An 18,679-nucleotide genomic window follows, 5' to 3' on the forward strand; every position below is an offset into this window, starting at 1 on the left:
TGCCACCAGTAGACCACTACTGCAATGTAGACTGCATGTAGAGCCAAAGGAATCATGGATGACCATGGCAACACTGGCAGGCTGTGGTGGCCTAGTCAGACTGAACAAGTCTGGACATCCTAAAAAAGCGTTTTAGTGAACAAAAAACAGGAAAATGAGTGGCCCTGGGGATGGTAGTGGAAAATAGTCCAAAGAGCGTGCAGGAGGAACCATTAGACAACTAGATAGGCTGGATATTAATCCCAGCAGGTCAGAAGTGCCCAACCAAAAGGACAAATGTGGCACATAATGCATAGGGCAGCTGCCCTGGGGAAAAGAACTTTGGAAGATCCTGTAGTAAGTACTCTTCTCAGAAAGGATACCCAACTGGAAGAAAAGTGACCAAGATAGTATGTATGCTGTCCTAGAGTTTACAACAGGAGGAAACCATTACCAGGATGATATTGAGGCATAGTGACAACGAAACCGATCTGAACTAGAGAAACGCTATGACTGTGGCAAACACTTTCATGATGGCAGAAAGGGTTGACGCCAAGTCAAAGGGAAACAGCACAGGTAGGCTGGACATATTGGAAGATGGAGGTGAAAGTTTCCAAGACGTGAAGGAAGCCAAATCTAATTCAGCAACTCCAGGAAAAAATTGATGAGGCATTTTAGCACCAGAAGGAGGAAGTCCTCAGTGCTAGAAGGACGAGGCATAGAAAGAAGGAGGGTAACAAACCATAGTTTATAGACAACAGAGTGAACTTTGCTGACACATCGGTCTGAGAAGAGACCGATTGGTACCTGAAGACCTTACCTATCACCAGAGCATGCAGAGTGAAGGTGAACTTCATGCAAAGGTGAAGCCTGGGAAACCAGATATATAAGGTGGTAGACACCAGCCAAAATAGTGGCTAAGAACCAAAAAATGGAGACAGCAAAGAAAAAATGGGAGAGCATCTGGGAACTGGTCCTACTGCTCAAGCTGAAAGCCCAAGGAAACAGCAAATCAACACCAGAATTGCAATGCTAGACCAGCTGGGGGCCCCAGGAAGATATCCTGGTTAAACAATGGCGACGTTGGCCAATCAAAGGGCTGCAGGGTCCACCATAGGTGAGAAGCCTGAGATAAAGGCAGTAGAAATCGAGTAAAAAACCTGCCTGGGAGCTTCACTGAAAGAGGACTTGGCCAAACTTCTAGAGGTAAACCTCAGAATAGAAATGCTGACATGCTAAATGTAAGAAGGTTACAGGGGATAAAATCCTGCAAGGACAAGGCGAACCAACAACCATGTACTGGCAAGCATACAGGAGTCCAATACAGGACCACATAGCTCCCCTGTGGTAGGTTGCGAGGGGTGTAGGTGTGGATGCCAGTCAAGGGCAGATCGAGAATGGGGGTTAATGGCGGACGCTACTGAGATCTGAACTCGTGATCTCCTGTTTACTAGAAAGATGTTTTGACCACTAAACCACAGCCAAACACCCCATGACTGACAAACAGGAAGACCTGAAGAAACACAGATGGTGCCCAGAGCAGCTCCAAGGGAAATGAAACTGAGCAGGCGGGTCATGGGTGGATTATCAGAGCCTGGCGGCATGGCTCATGACTAAGCACGCTGGGATCAGGTGCCTCACTACTAGGAGCTGACATGTTATGTAGCAGTAGAGGATGACGCCTTCCAAAAGATGGTTATATTCAAGGGCACAAGTGCTCTGCTTCTGAAAGGGGGAGTATGGCTGACAAAGAGCAGGAGAACAATGACCATTGGGTGCAACAGCTACACAGAAGCGAGAAACACAGAACTCAGCGTTAGAACAATTACTGCGCCAAGTTGTGGGGAGAAGGTGGCTCTACCGTGCTGTCAATAACTGCATAGTCACCAGATACAGGCGCCAGCAAGAGCCCAATATGCCACCTATTTACTGGGGTAATGCTGCCATATGGAGCTCGCAGAGACTGTGTAACCATCACAGGTACAGAGACCAGCTAGGACACAAGTACTCCACCCAGGGAGGAGAAACCGCATACCCATGTTATATATGTAACACCCTAGAGTGGTGTTACCACTTCTGCACCTTGCTACTATCTTTTATGGTGTAACCTGTATGTCACCTATATATTTATTTACAGGTCTCTCAACACTGTGCATTTATAATAATGTTATGTAACTGTTCATGGAGCAGGTGGCAGCAAACATGGCAGAGCTATAGTTAGATAGAATGGAACTCACCATTCCATTCTCTCCCCCCCCCCCATTTGGTAAGAAGTGGACCAGTCCTGCTTGCTACCCGAAGGAGGTGGGGGCAGTTCTGGTTTGTGCTGGTTGAGACTCCATGTTGGAGCTGCCAGGATACTAACCTACTGTTTTCCTCGGGTAAAGATAAGTCTGACTAAAAGGTGAAGTGCAGCATAAAGAAGAAGCCAAGTTACCAAATCAGCTTGTCAGTACAGCAGAGTGAGAGAAGGATAGAGCAGAGTTGAGTTTGCCTGCCAGTTTAATGCTAAAGCCTGCTGGAACCAAGACAAAGCCTGTAAACAGTTTTGGAGAACGTTTATGCAAAGTAAAGCTGCCGTTGAACTTCATCTCAAGGTCTGAACTCAAGTTATTTCTTCAAATCCCTCAATTATTCCCCCTATTTATTGCTTCGGAGTCAAAGCCTGGGGTCCAGTCGTATCCAGGTAGGAGCACCGTGACACACATAAATAGACATTTAGGCCGCAACATACTACTCAGCATTTTCTACACCTGGGACGCGTGTTATGGAGAGGGCCCCGAGGGGAGGCCGTCCGTTGCATATACAGTTGCTAGTGTTAGTACCACTACTCGGCCGGAGTGAGGGGGTAATGAGGCCGCCTGGTGCATGTCAGAAACCACACAGCCATTTTATATACAGCCGCTAGTGTTGGTACCACTACTCCGCCGGAGTGAGGGGGTAATGAGGCCGCCTGGCACATGTCAGAAACCACACAGCCATGTTATATACAGCCACTAGTGTTAGTACCACTACTCCGCCGGAGTGAGGGGGTAATGAGGCCGCCTGGTGCATGTCAGAAACCACACAGCCATGTTATATACAGCCGCTAGTGTTAGTACTACTACTCCGCCGGAGTGAGGGGGTAATGAGGCCGCCTGGTGCATGTCAGAAACCACACAGCCATGTTATATACAGCCGCTAGTGTTAGTACCACTACTCCGCCGGAGTGAGGGGGTAATGAGGCCGCCTGGTGCATGTCAGAAACCACACAGCCATGTTATATACAGCCGCTAGTGTTAGTACTACTACTCCGCCGGAGTGAGGGGGTAATGAGGCCGCCTGGCGCATGTCAGAAACCACACAGCCGTGTTATATACAGCCGCTAGTGTTAGTACTACTACTCCGCCGGAGTGAGGGGGTAATGAGGCCGCCTGGCGCATGTCAGAAACCACACAGCCGTGTTATATACAGCCGCTAGTGTTAGTACTACTACTCCGCCTGAGTGAGGGGGTAATGAGGCCGCCTGGTGCATGTCAGAAACCACACAGCCATGTTATATACAGCCGCTAGTGTTAGTACCACTACTCCGCCGGAGTGAGGGGGTAATGAGGCCGCCTGGTGCATGTCAGAAACCACACAGCCGTGTTATATACAGCTGCTAGTGTTAGTACCACTACTCGGCCGGAGTGAGGGGGTAATGAGGCCGCCTGGTGCATGTCAGAAACCACACAGCCATGTTATATACAGCCGCTAGTGTTAGTACCACTACTCCGCCGGAGTGAGGGGGTAATGAGGCCACCTGGTGCATGTCAGAAACCACACAGCCATGTTATATACAGCCGCTAGTGTTAGTACTACTACTCCGCCGGAGTGAGGGGGTAATGAGGCCGCCTGGTGCATGTCAGAAACCACACAGCCATGTTATATACAGCCGCTAGTGTTAGTACTACTACTCCACCGGAGTGAGGGGGTAATGAGGCCACCTGGTGCATGTCAGAAACCACACAGCCATGTTATATACAGCCGCTAGTGTTAGTACTACTACTCCACCGGAGTGAGGGGGTAATGAGGCCGCCTGGTGCATGTCAGAAACCACACAGCCGTGTTATATACAGCCGCTAGTGTTAGTACTACTACTCCGCCGGAGTGAGGGGGTAATGAGGCCACCTGGTGCATGTCAGAAACCACACAGCCATGTTATATACAGCCGCTAGTGTTAGTACTACTACTCCGCCGGAGTGAGGGGGTAATGAGGCCGCCTGGTGCATGTCAGAAACCACACAGCCGTGTTATATACAGCCGCTAGTGTTGGTACCACTACTCGGCCGGAGTGAGGGGGTAATGAGGCCGCCTGGTGCATGTCAGAAACCACACAGCCATGTTATATACAGCCGCTAGTGTTAGTACCACTACTCCGCCGGAGTGAGGGGGTAATGAGGCCGCCTGGTGCATGTCAGAAACCACACAGCCATATTAGATAAGGTATCTTGCATTAGTATAATTATTGCACATTGAGAGGGCAAACAAAAACATGGAGTCCTACCGGCACTCCGTCCTTGGAAAGACGTCTGAAGGCTGTAAAAAAAACAGAGCCCAGCCACAATAGGAGGGCCAGGAATAGAGTCCACAGGCATAGTGACTACATCACCTCCATCCGTGCTGCAATCTTGGCCTAGTTGGCTGTAAAAGCCTTGACCTCAAGTGAATAAGATGGCTGGGGCAGGAGAAGAGGTCAGTAGGACATAGGTCCGGAGCATCGGTGCTGTGTAGAGAAAAATGTCTGGGGGTCTAGGAGCCTTCCCTTAGAGAAAAGACGGAGGCATGGCGGTCTAACCACCATTTGCCAGAAACACGCTTCCTCAGTCCCACTGAAGGTTGGGCCTCACCACGGCCTCAATTAGATAGGACGGCTCAGATAGGAGCATGAGTTGGCGTGGCGCTGGACTGGCCCTGACAAGTGTAAGCACCACAATTGGCAAAATAGTAGTCGGTTGGACGACTGGACACACAGTTCCACCCGCTGGAAATAAAAGATGTGCTGCTTCCAGACCCACTGAAGGCCTAGTAAGCAGCAAGAGCTGCCGCCTAAAAGAGATAATGAGGCCAGGACTGGAGATAATCATGTTGGTTCAGGGCTCCGGTGTTGGAAGAAGACCAGTAGGCGGTTCTATGAGTTGTGCTTGGACGGCTGACTTCAGCGACTCCTGCTCTGACCAGCTATGTAGGGATATGGTGGCTCCTCTAGGTAACCCAATAAAGAGGAGGGACCCCAATCCCTGGGATCCCCCAGGAAGAAAAAGACTCTTGGGGGATGGGAGTCACCTGGAAAAAAAGGGGGTGCGTTGGTCATGTAGAGGAGTAGGTGAGAATACCTACTTAATCCTGAAATACTCACCCCATCTTTATGGTCTTTGCTTCGGCTCCCATGTGGTAATGGCACCCAGTTGTGCTAGTATGGTGGAGGGAGAGCGGACATGAACGATGGGTGACCCCATGGCTGGTGGGTGGAAGGAAGAGGGGGCTGACACTGTTTGCCGCTGCCGCTGGGGATTACAAGAAGACGCCATCATCCCTGTTTCCCGCCAAAAGGGGTAAAACAATAAAAGCAGGAGGAGGCGGCCCGGCATGAGTGGGGGGTCTGCCTCCTGACTAGCGGTGCCTACAGGAGGGGTTAATGCTTTTTCTGCTTAGTGTCTCCTCCTAGTGGCAACAGCTATACCCCCGGTTTCTGTGTCCCCCCAATAACACAAGCAGGAATGTTTTTACCACCATTTGCCGCAGTTCTGCCGGTAGCACACGGGAAACCTCACTGTGTGAATACACCCTTAAAGCGCTGGTTTCAGGCCATGTTATCCTTAACGTCTATGGTGTAATAAGGGTATGTTCACACAGTGGTATTTTCATGTGGATTCCCGACCATATTCCGCACCGAACTCTGTGCTGCTGTTTATATAGCTGCAGATTTTTCAGCAAGGATCTGAAATGATGTGGTTTAGAACCATGGGTGGTTAGACACACGCAGATCAACCCTACTGAGAGCATCAACCCATGCCCGCCCACTCACTTACGTCTGTATACGATGTAGTCATTTGCCGGGGGCACGTTATACGATGGGTACTGGATGTAATACTTAAATTCACTCTCAAACGTCACCGCCACCATTTCTCTCTCAGTTACAAGACGTAGCATTTCCATCTCGTTGGAGATTCCCTCGATGGTGATTCCTGGAGGAGCAAAAAGTAAAATCGTCACGTATCTGTGACCCCCAGATGGGTGTATTTGGGGTCCTGCTGTATTATCAAAATAATTACCCCCTTTATTGCTCCAATGTGTCTATAATTCAAAAAGAAGCAACTTTACAAAGAATATTAGTTGTAGGCCTCTGTGTCTCCACGGTAACAGACTACATAAATCCCCTGCGTAGTCTGTATGTGAGGAAGAAGGTGTATGACTGCAGCATCAGACTACACAGGCTTTGTTTGTTGTCTGTTACCATGGTGACGTGCAGTCCGGCCTAGGAGCTGTAGACACAAAACGGTAGCATACAGTCAGGTCCATAAATATTGGGACATCGACACAATTCTAACATTTTTGGCTCTATACACCACCACAATGGATTTGAAATGAAACGGACAAGATGTGCTTTACCTGCAGACTGTCAGCTGTAATCTGAGGGGATTTACATCCAAATCAGGTGAACGGTGCAGGAATTACAGCAGTTTGCATATGTGCCTCCCACTTGTTAAGGGACAAAAAGTAATGGGACAGAATAATAATCCTAAATCAAACTTTCACTTTTTAATACTTGGTTGCAAATCCTTTGCAGTCAATTACAGCCTGAAGTCTGGAACGCATAGACATCACCAGACGCTGGGTTTCATCCCTGGTGACGCTCTGCCAGGCCTCTACTGCAACTGTCTTCAGTTCCTGCTTGTTCTTGGGGCATTTTCCCTCAGTTTTGTCTTCCCCAAGTGAAATGCTCAATCGGATTCAGGTCCGGTGATTGACTTGGCCATTGCAGAACATTCCACTTCTTTCCCTTAAAAAACTCTTTGGTTGCTTTTGCAGTATGCTTTGGGTCATTGTCCATCTGCACTGTGAAGAGCCGTCCAGTGAGTTCTGAAGCATTTGGATGAATATGAGCAGATAATATTGCCCGAAACTCTTCAGAATTCATCCTGCTTTTCATTCATGCTGCTTTTGTCAGCAGTCACATCATCAATAAATACAAGAGAAGCAGTTCCATTGGCAACCATACATGCCCACGCCATGACACTACCACCACCATGCTTCACTGATGAGGTGGTATGCTTAGGATCATGAGCAGTTCCTTTCCTTCTCCATACTCTTCTCTTCCATCACTCTGAACAAGTTGATATTGGTCTCATCTGTCCATAGGATGTTGTTCCAGAACTGTGAAGGCTTTTTTAGATGTTGTTTGGCAAACTCTAATCTGGCCTTCCTGTTTTTGAGGCTCACCAATGGTTTCCATCTTGTGGTGAACCCTCTGTATTCACTCTGGTGAAGTCTTCTCCTGATTGTAGACTTTCACACACATACACCTACCTCCTGGAGAGTGCTCTTGATCTGGCCAACTGTTGTGAAGGGTGTTTTCTACACCAGGGAAAGAATTCTTCGGTCATCCACCACAGTTGTTTTCCGTGGTCTTCCGGGTCTTTTGGTGTTGCTGAGCTCACCGGTGCGTTCCTTCTTTTTAAGAATGTTCCAAACAGTTGTTTTGGCCAGGCCTAATGTTTTTGCTATCTCTCTGATGGGTTTGTTGTGTTCTTTCAGCCTAATGATGGCTTCACTGATAGTGACAGCTCTTTGGATCTCATCTTGAGAGTTGACAGCAACAGATTCCAAATGCAAATAGCAGACTGGAAATGACCTCTGGACCTTGTATCTGCTCATTGTAATTGTGATAATGAGGGAATAACACACACCTGGCCATGGAACAGCTGAGAAGACAATTGTCCCATTACTTTTGGTCCCTTAACAAGTGGGAGGCACATATGCAAACTGTTGTAATTCCTGCACCGTTCACCAGATTTGGATGTAAATACCCTCAAATTAAAGCTGACAGTCTGCAGGTAAAGCACATCTTGTTTATTTCATTTCAAATCCATTGTGGTGGTGTATAGAGCCCACATTTTTTGAATTGTCTCCATGTCCCAATATTTATGGACCTGACTGTATTTTTGTAGAAGGTACACAACAGATATAGAAATGCCAGCAAAGATGGACATAGCACTTAAAGAGGTTCTGCACTTTGTTTAAACTGGTGATCTATCCAGAGCCGATCAGCTGTCTGAGAATGTAGTGGCGCTCCAGCAGCGCCGCGGCCTTCTCACTGTTCACCGCTGGCCGAGTGACGTCACGACTAGTATCACTGGCCTGGGCGCGGCTAAGCTCCGTTCCCTTGAATGGAGCTTAGCCCCGCCCAGGCCAGTTGATACAAGTCGTGACATCACTCGGCCAGCGGTAAACAGTAAGAAGGCCGCGGCGCTGCTGCCTTCTCAAACAGCTGATCGACGGGGGTCCCGGGTGTTGGACCCCCGCCGATCAGATGCTGATGATCTATCCAGAGGATAGATCATCAGTTTAAACAAAGTGCAGAACCCCTTTAAAGGAGAACTCCACCATGAAGCTTCGATCGCCATTACCTGGCATTCTGCCGCTCTTGTGAACTTTCTGCATGATCTTGTGGGCAGCAGATGACTTTAGGCTGTATCCGACAACATCTGTGATGTTAAACTTATCCAAGCGCCCGAGGTCGGCGGCCGGCGACAGATATGGCATCCTTCTATCCTCCAGGCTGTAAGTGAAGAAAAACAAGAGCAGCACAAACGCCAAGTGCTGGAGCCATTCCTGTCCCGGGAGAGAGGAGATCATCAGTGGCTATAGGGATGATACATCTACTAATGTACACTGCCTGCCACTTCTGCATGCGCTGTCCTGTTTCTGCCTGTGTGTGTCAGTCTTCACCGTTATTCCAACATTCTACTCATGAATACAAAGGGTGCTGCAAATGAGAGAGTTGTTGGTAATGTGTACCCATGACATATAAGGGCTCATTCACACGTTTTTTTGGTCAGCATTTTTTGCGGGTCGGATGCAGGCCCATTCACTTTAATGGGGACATACAGTACAGACCAAAAGTTTGGACACATCTTCTCATTCAAAGAGTTTTCTTTATTTTCATGACTATGAAAATTGTAGATTCACACTGAAGGCATCAAAACTATGAATTAACACATGTGGAATTATATACATAACAAACAAGTGTGAAACAGAAAATATGTCATATTCTAGGTTCTTCAAAGTAGCCACCTTTTGCTTTGATTACTGCTTTGCACACTCTTGGCATTCTCTTGATGAGCTTCAAGAGGTAGTCCCTTGAAATGGTCTTCACTTCACAGGGGTGCCCTGTCAGGTCTAATAAGTGGGATTTCTTGCCTTATAAATGGGGTTGGGACCATCAGTGGCGTTGAGGAGAAGTCAGGTGGATACACAGCTGATAGTCCTACTGAATAGACTGTTAGAATTTGTATTATGGCAAGAAAAAAAGCAGCTAAGTAAAGAAAAACGAGTGGCCATCATTACTTTAAGAAATGAAGGTCAGTCAGTCAGCCGAAAAATTGGGAAAACTTTGAAAGTAAGGGCTATTTGACCATGAAGGAGAGTGATGGGGTGCTGCGCCAGATGACCTGGCCTCCACAGTCACCGGACCTGAACCCAATCGAGATGGTTTGGGGTGAGCTGGACCGCAGAGTGAAGGCAAAAGGGCCAACAAGTGCTAAGCATCTCTGGGAACTCCTTCAAGACTGTTGGAAGACCATTTCAAGGGACTACCTCTTGAAGCTCATCAAGAGAATGCCAAGAGTGTGCAAAGCAGTAATCAAAGCAAAAGGTGGCTACTTTGAAGAACCTAGAATATGACATATTTTCAGTTGTTTCACACTTGTTTGTTATGTATATAATTCCACATGTGTTAATTCATAGTTTTGATGCCTTCGTAGTCATGAAAATAAAGAAAACTCTTTGAATGAGAAGGTGTGTCCAAACTTTTGGTCTGTACTGTATGTGCTGTCCGCATCCGTGGCCTCACATAAAAATATAGAGCATGCCCTAATCCTGACAAGGATAGAACTGTTCTATTAGGGGCCGGCCGTTCAGTTAGACAAAATGCGAAATGTACACGGCCGGTATCCGAAGGCTGTGATTATCATCAGAACCAACGCTTCATCTGGGGCTGCGATCTATGGGGGTCCTGGGATGGATCTGTAGGGTTCAGCATGCACCCGGGCACAGCTCAGAAATGTCCAGGTCATGCCACCTCAGGGTAGGAAATCTCTTAATTCTGCTGACTACACAACAAATCTGCTGCACCCGTTTACACACAGACAGCGGCCGCATTGTGCCCCCAGAGCCTGACAACTTGCCAGAACCGTATGCCACTTCCTCCTCCATTTCAGCAGAAGATTCTTCCAAAGAAGAGCAAAGGTCTGCGACCACAGGCTGACGTCTCTCCGCATCTCCACGCTCATCTAGAAAAAAACATGTTAAAGGATTACTCCATCCACAATGCCGACAACCTGCCCCTACATCATGTCTGAGAGGTTGTCACAGCCCCGCCCCCTGCTGATGACATCACTGATATAATGACATGTGATCAGACATGAGATCCACACACCTTATACTACAGGAACATCTATTCATCTATTACTACTGACAACCTGCCTGTATATCATGTCTGAGAGGTTGTCACAGCCCCGCCCCCTGCTGATGACATCACTGATATAATGACATGTGATCAGACATGAGATCCACACTCCTTATACTACAGGAACATCTATCCATCTATTACTGCTGACAACCTGCCTGTATGTCATGTCTGAGAGGTAGTCACAGCCCCGCCCCCTGCTGATGACATCACTGATATAATGACATGTGATCAGACATGAGATCCACACTCCTTATACTACAGGAACATCTATCCATCTATTACTGCTGACAACCTGCCTGTATATCATGTCTGAGAGGTAGTCACAGCCCCGCCCCCTGCTGATGACATCACTGATATAATGACATGTGATCAGACATGAGATCCACACTCCTTATACTACAGGAACATCTATTCATCTATTACTGCTGACAACCTGCCTGTATATCCTGTCTGAGAGGTAGTCACAGCCCCGCCCCCTGCTGATGACATCACTAATATAATGACATGTGATCAGACATGGGATCCACACTCCTTATACTACAGGAACATCTATTCATCTATTACTGCTGACAACCTGCCTGTATATCATGTCTGAGAGGTTGTCACAGCCCCGCCCCCTGCTGATGACATCATTGATATAATGACATGTGATCAGACATGAGATCCACACACCTTATACTACAGGAACATCTATTACTGCTGACAACCTGCCTGTATATCCTGTCTGAGAGGTTGTCACAGCCCCGCCCCCTGCTGATGACATCACTGATATAATGACATGTGATCAGACATGAGATCCACACACCTTATACTACAGGAACATCTATTCATCTATTACTGCTGACAACCTGCCTGTATATCATGTCTGAGAGGTAGTCACAGCCCCGCCCCCTGCTGATGACATCACTGATATAATGACATGTGATCAGACATGAGATCCACACACCTTATACTACAGGAACATCTATTCATCTATTACTGCTGACAACCTGCCTGTATATCCTGTCTGAGAGGTAGTCAGGGTTGTCAGGAGCTGATTCTATTTTCTACTCTGCAAATGCAAAGTCATAAGAACCCATGTAACATCTCTCTGGGTCTTCTAGTCCCCTTCACCCACATTGCTGGTGGCTCAGGTTTTCTCTTCCTCCTCCAGCATAGTGAATGGGCTGTAGGTCATTATGGCGCCCTCTGCAGGGTTATGCCCTACCCAACACTGTGTAAAGTACAGACCTGTAGATTGAGGCGCCAGGCCTGGAGGGGTTAATCTGATGGAGAAAGACGAGGGGCTTTCGCCTGCACATGGTCTTGTTAGGGTCTCACAATCCCCCTCCCCACCTCCAGACATTCACATGTATTAACTCCGCCCACAGCAAAACCCAATCAGGACAGAAAAAGCCCCAGGACTCCACATACAGAGGACGTGCCCCCACCACAACAATGGTGGGGGTAGGGCATGACAAGGGGCGCACATGAGGGAGCTGATAACTGTGTGATCCCATAATGTAAGCTGTGGCCTTCAGAGCCTGTGCCAGTTTTTTTTGGGAGGAGGGTCCCTGGACAGGACAAAATGGCCCCCGGCAGTTATCAGGGATCTGTGTGGTCATCAGGACAGATGTTCATAGCAGACCTCGCCCAGTAAAGTAAAGAGATGGTCCTGAGGGCTTGCAAGATGTGTAGTATACGGGAGTTGTAATACCCGTTACTACCAAAGGTCACTTGGTGTGCTGTCGTCCCTCCTTAATTATGGGGATTTGTTGTATGTCAGTTTTATAAAATGTAATGTAATGTGTGTATTTCCCTGTCACTGAAACTTGTATGCACAGGCCTGCTAGGGGTGTAATTACAACTTCTAGTCCATAGAGGGAGCTAGGGAGCCCTAGTTTATATAAGGCACAGACAAGGAAGTAAAGGAGAGTCTAGACCAGAGTTCAGAAGTTTCTAGAGCCTGAGGAAGCTGGGAGAAACTGAGGCAAAGATCAGAGGAGCCAGAGGTACTGAGAGAAACAGAGGAGGTACTTATTTCAGCCATAATCAAGGATATAAAGCCAGACTTAGGTTAATGGGCCTTGGTGAAGAATTGCTACATTCCAGGATCAGACAGAGTTAGAGTGCAAGCTCCTTTGCTGCAAATCCTGTGTTCAACACTCTGTAATTACCCTGCTGTACTGAATTGCCTGCATCGACCGAATTGCAAAATCGACTGTATGCTGAGGAACTGCGTTTCCAATATTGTCTCTGCCTGCAAACTACTAAAGTTCAAGTTCTGTTTTAACACCACGTTTCCTCAAATTATTCCTGCATCCGCAAACGGCGTGCCACCGTTTACTTGGCACTGGCGTCACGAACTATTTCTACCTATACCTGCCCTTGCAGAGAGTCAGCTGTACCAGGTTAGTGTATATTGCACTACATCACCCAGAAACACCTACTGCGCACAACTTGAGTACGCTGCACTTCTCTTTTGGCGTCACGAACACGGATACGCACGCTTTATAGTGCAAGAAGCGTGAACTTTGTGCCTTATACCGTTGCCCTGTGACCAAAGTGACAATTTTCCTGTTTATTGAAAGTGAACTTTGTGGACTGAAAATTATACCCAAAGTGTACCAAAAACTTCCAAAAAGCGCTGTGCAGTATTGCGCTATACAGAGGAAGAAAATCGCCGCATTGGAGTGTGGATTTATAGACTTTTTACAATCCTGCTTGCTGTCAGTGAATGGACAGCGTTTTGCTAAAGATGGCCACCGGCTGCCTGGAGTAAAGTTTCCCGCGCCGCTGAGGACATTCGTGGGCGGATCCCTGCAAAGACACAGAGAGTCCCGCCCCTCTTCATCATCGCACCGCCGCGGCCCTGCTTCTCCTGCGTCATCGGGTGCTCAGGACGTCCGGAACCTCGCGAGACTTGACCTGCGCAAGCCCGACGATACCGGTAAGCACTTGTAACCGGAGGGAAGGGGAGTGTACCGGCCTCTTTAGTCGCCAGCGGCCACCTCTTAATAGACTACCATGTCAGAGCCAGGAGTGCCTGAGCAGCCGGCCCCAGGAGAGCTTGCGGCTCCTGGTCATCCGGCGGCCCCCAGCATGATGCCCTTTACCATGCCCTACTATTTCGGGGCCCCATGGTTCCCCCGCTACAGGGGGGAGACCCATACCCTAAGGGACTTTGAAGAAAAGTTGCTGGCACTATTCCGATTGTACCCTATAAATGCCGACCAGCAAATGGAAATCCTGCTGGCGCAGCTGGAGGGAGCTGCCCGCAGGGAAGTGTTATCCTGGCCTGCTACTGAGCGGAGTACTCTAGAACAGATATTCACCCGCCTCAGAGCCACTTTTGAAACTAGGACTGCCTCAGAGGTAAAGATGCACTTCTTTGGCCAGAGACAGAAGCCCGGTGAGTCCCTCCGTGACTATGCCCTATCACTTCAGGAGGTTTTAGGGGCTGTAATCCAGATAGATCCCAAAGAGGCTGATAACCAGGACCAGACCCTGAGGGAACAATTTATCAACGGGGTGTCTAGTGAACAAATAAGGACCCAGTTAAAGATGCTGTCCGCCCAGCACCCTAACAGTGCCTTTCTGGACTTTAAAGAACTGGCTATAAAAATTCTGGGGTCCACAGTATCTCCTGAGTTGAGCGCCCTATCTGAGTCATCAGCCTGCAAGCCAAAACCGCTTGTCACTAACCGAGCTGAGGCCGGCCAAGCTGTTCAAGTGTCAGCTACTGATACTATTGCCATGCTGACAGAGCAAGTAAACCACCTCACTAAAAGTTTAGAGAAAGTGTGCAGAAAAATAGAGGAATGGGAAAAACCCATAATGCTAGATGAAGAATTCCTGTCACCTCCTAGGCCGTTCCCACCTCCTTACCAAGAGACTCACCCCAGGGATCCTGGGAGGCGTAATAGAGGTCGCAAGAAGCCCGTGTGTACATACTGCAAAAAGCTGGGACACACAGAATCCACGTGCTGGCAGTTAAACGGGCAACCCCTGAGGCTGAGGACCACCCCTCGGGAGGTAGAACACTAGGTCCAGAGGATCCAAATTGGATGCCACGTTATGTAGGATCCCATCCTAAAATCAATATAGAGATCAACGGGGTCCCCTTTGAAGCCCTATTAGATACTGGGTCTCAGGTCACTACTATTCAGCTGCCTGCATTTGAAAAGTTCTGGGACACCAACCAGTTGACCCAACCGCCTGAATCCTGGGTGGAAATTATCGCCAGCAATGGCAAACCAGTAAAGGTTCATGGATACTGGGAACCCACCCTGCAGGTGGGAGAAGTAACCCTGCCTCAACAGGGAGTGATCGTAGTACAGGCCGGTGACAGAGGAGGACATCCTGTCATTCTAGGCACCAATGTTTTCAAAAACTGTTATTCAGAAATACTTGCTGTATTACATCAGACTTTGCCCACTGCTTCCTCTGCATCCAGGAGGGTGATTCAAAAGACTATCACTGTGTTAAGTGCCCAGCAGAGGTTTGCTAATGGGAAAGGAGAAATTTGTACTGCCAGGATCCGTGATATTAAGCCTGTGACTTTGCCTCCTAATTCTCAAACTCTCTTATGGTGTCGTGCTGTCCTGGGAGTCGAAGGCCGAGATTATCCAGCCCTGGTGGAACCAATCCAGATAGAGGATTACCCTTATGTGAGAGCTGCCAAGTGCCTGGTGAACGTCTCCCAAGGTAAAGTACCTGTCCGTCTGATTAATCTGAGTAATCATCCTGTTGCGCTTACTAAGCATTGCCCTGTTGCCCAGCTGTCCCAGGTGTCCTTCCAAGACATCATTCGTCTTCCAGTGACAGAAAAGCCGCCAGCTGCAGACAGCGGATGTTCGCCGGTGACCCAGCCACAAGTGCCCTGGTGGGAAGAGCTCCATGTAGGGGACGAGACTACCCCCCAACATCAACAAGAAGGGATTCTACAGCTTGTCAAGGAGCACCACCAGGCCTTCAGTAAGCATGCTACTGACTATGGAGAGGTTAGTGTCATACAACACACCATACCTACTGGCTCTCATCCTCCTATCAAGGAGAGATACAGACCCTTACCACCTACTTCATATCAGACTGTAAAGGAAATGATCCAAGAAATGAAAGACTCTAATGTGATCCGGGACAGCCGTAGTCCGTGGGCTGCACCCCTGGTTCTTGTAAAGAAGAAGGACGGTAGTATCCGTTTCTGTGTGGATTATAGGAAAATTAATCAAATAACCCACAAAGATGCATACCCACTGCCCCGCATTGAGGAGTCACTAACTGCTCTGGGCTCCTCTGCCTATTTCTCCACATTGGACTTGACCAGTGGCTACTGGCAAGTACCCATGGCCCCTGCAGATAGAGAAAAGACTGCCTTCACTACTCCCATGGGCCTGTTCGAATTCAATTGTATGCCGTTCGGGCTATGTAATGCCCCAGGAACTTTCCAGAGACTAATGGAACGGTGTTTGGGTTACAAAAACTTCGAAACAGTGCTGCTGTATCTTGATGACGTCATTGTGTACTCAAAAACATATGAGGACCATCTGAAACATTTGGCAGAAGTATTTGAAATCCTTATCAAATATGGCTTGAAGGTAAAGCCATCCAAGTGTCACCTGCTCAAACCTGCAGTAAGATACCTGGGGCATATAGTAAGCGGAGAGGGAGTGCAACCTGACCCTGATAAATTGGCAGCTGTCCGTAATTGGCCGGTTCCTACTACTGTCAAAGAGGTGAGGAGTTTCCTGGGTTTTGCCGGCTACTATAGACGTTTTATCCCCCATTTTGCTCAAATAGCTGATCCTATCCAGGAGCTCTTGAGGGGGCAACCCAAAAAGAGTCCTAGAACTCCTGTGCCCATCGAGTGGAATGAGGAAAGGGAGATAGCGTTCCAATTGCTAAAAAAGAAACTGACCGAGCCTCCAGTGTTAGGTTATCCAGATTATAGCAAGCCCTTCCATCTCTATACTGACGCTAGCAAGCAAGGCCTGGGAGCTGTGTTAGCCCAAATCCAAGAGGGAAAAGAGAGAGTGATAGCATATGCAAGCCGCTCCCTGAAAGGAGCTGAGAAAAATGACCAGAATTATAGTTCCTTCAAACTAGAGTTCCTGGCATTAGTGTGGGCGGTGACAGAAAAATTCAAGGATTATCTAGCCGCCACCCCGTTCATTGCATTCACTGACAATAACCCTCTGGCACATCTAAATACAGCTAGATTGGGGGCCTTGGAGCAGAGATGGGCCTCTCGCCTTGCCAACTATAATTTCTCTGTAAAGTATCGTGCTGGACGTACTAATGATAACGCTGATGCTTTATCCAGGCTTCCCACAGAGACAGCTCCTGATGATGTGCGAGATGCTTGGGAAGATGTAGAGATGCCGGCTTTCTATAACAAATTTGCTCAACAGGATCAGGCTCGCGCTACCAATAACAGAGCTGCAGTTCCTTCATCCTCCAATAGGCCTGAACCTAAAGAAGAAAGGTGGGTGAGACTGCAGTCTGAAAGTAGAGTGCTGGGTGAGCTGTTGGACTTCATTACTAGTGGCAGAGCCCCTGAGAGGATTCGGCGTAAGAGTGCAGATCCTGAGCTCATCAAACTATGGAGACAGCGCCACCAACTCTTCATACAAAAGGGCCTGTTGCTACGGAGAAGCCTAGACCCAGTGTCCAACGAAAGAGTACACCAGATTCTCATACCCCGACGAGATGCAGGTATGGTGTTGGAGATGTACCACAATCAATCCGGTCACTTTGGGGTCCAAAAGACTGAAGCTACTATCCGCCAGCGGTTTTACTGGGTAGGCATGAGAGAAGACATGGAGAAGTGGTGTCGAGAGTGTGTAGCCTGTGCCTTGAAACGAAGTGAGCACCATGATCAGAGGGCACCACTGAGACCCATTGTAAGTACCCGTCCTCTTGAACTTGTCGCCATCGACCATGTAAAACTGGAGCCTAGTCGCTCAGGGTATGCTTATGCCATGACTATTATTGACCATTTCACAAAGTTTGTTGTAGCAGTGCCTGTGAGAGACCAGACAGCCAAGACTACAGCCGAAATGTTCTGGAAGCACTTCCTCCTGCCCTATGGATGTCCAGAAAAGATCCTCACCGATCAAGGACCTGCTTTTGAGTCTCATCTGTTCCATGAACTGTGCCGCTTACACAACTGTAAGAAGATCCGGACAACGGCCTACCATCCTCAAGGTAACGGATTATGTGAAAAAATGAATCAGACCTTGATAGAGATGCTGAGGGCCGTGCCTCCTGAAAACAGAGGAGATTGGCCCAGTCTGTTGCCACAGCTCATGTTCACATACAATCATACCATACATTGTTCCACCGGGTATACCCCTTTTTACTTGATGTTTGGGCGCCAAGGGACATTGCCTGCTGATCATTCATTGGATGTACATGTGCCTGACTGCATTAACCCATACCCTAACACCGACTGGGTTGCTGAACATCAAAGGCGATTGGATGCAGCCAAGGCCATTGTTCAGGAACGTATGGACTTTGCTAGAGACCGGCAGCAGAAAGACTATGATCAGGCAGCCCAGGCAGAACCCTTGACCATAGGGGCCGTGGTATGGTTAAAGAATAACCGTCGTACCAGCAAATTGGACAGTAAGTGGGAGCGAAGTCCTTATGTTGTCACTGCAATCCCAAATGTTGGAACTCACACTTATGAGATCACCCGGGAAGACAAGGGATCCCAAATTGTACACCGAAACCGGTTGAAACTCTGCCTGACACCAGAACCTAGTGCCGAGAGTTCTGGATCAGAATATCCTGTGTCAGAGTCAGCCATACAGCCCGAGGATCCTATGCAGGCTGTTAGTAATCTGAGGTATGACGCTGATCCCATGCATTGGCTTCTGACACCTTGGTTGAACTTGCTGGTGCCTGCTCCGGCACCTACTGTAGCTTCACCTCCAGCAGAGCCGGTTCAAGATGCCCCGGATCCAGTTTCCCCTCTTGTGGATATTGTTGTTCCAGTTGTTCCTGACC

The 18,679-nt window shown here is 48.3% G+C and overlaps 1 protein-coding gene across 1 annotated transcript in view; it reads right to left on the minus strand.

The window, feature by feature from the left end:
- Positions 1 to 18,679, minus strand: part of LOC121003062 (ABC-type organic anion transporter ABCA8-like) — a 242,076-nt gene that overhangs the window by 175,158 nt on the left and 48,239 nt on the right. Inside the window, exons 2-4 of the mRNA XM_040434618.1 lie at positions 10,407 to 10,511; positions 8,628 to 8,832; positions 6,030 to 6,185 (exon numbers count right to left, since the gene is read on the minus strand). Coding sequence (XP_040290552.1) covers positions 6,030 to 6,185; positions 8,628 to 8,832; positions 10,407 to 10,511 — 466 coding nt within the window. The remainder of the gene's footprint in view (positions 1 to 6,029; positions 6,186 to 8,627; positions 8,833 to 10,406; positions 10,512 to 18,679) is intronic.

The sequence above is a fragment of the Bufo bufo genome, chromosome 6 (assembly GCF_905171765.1).
Source record: "Bufo bufo chromosome 6, aBufBuf1.1, whole genome shotgun sequence".
Lineage (NCBI taxonomy): Eukaryota > Metazoa > Chordata > Amphibia > Anura > Bufonidae > Bufo > Bufo bufo.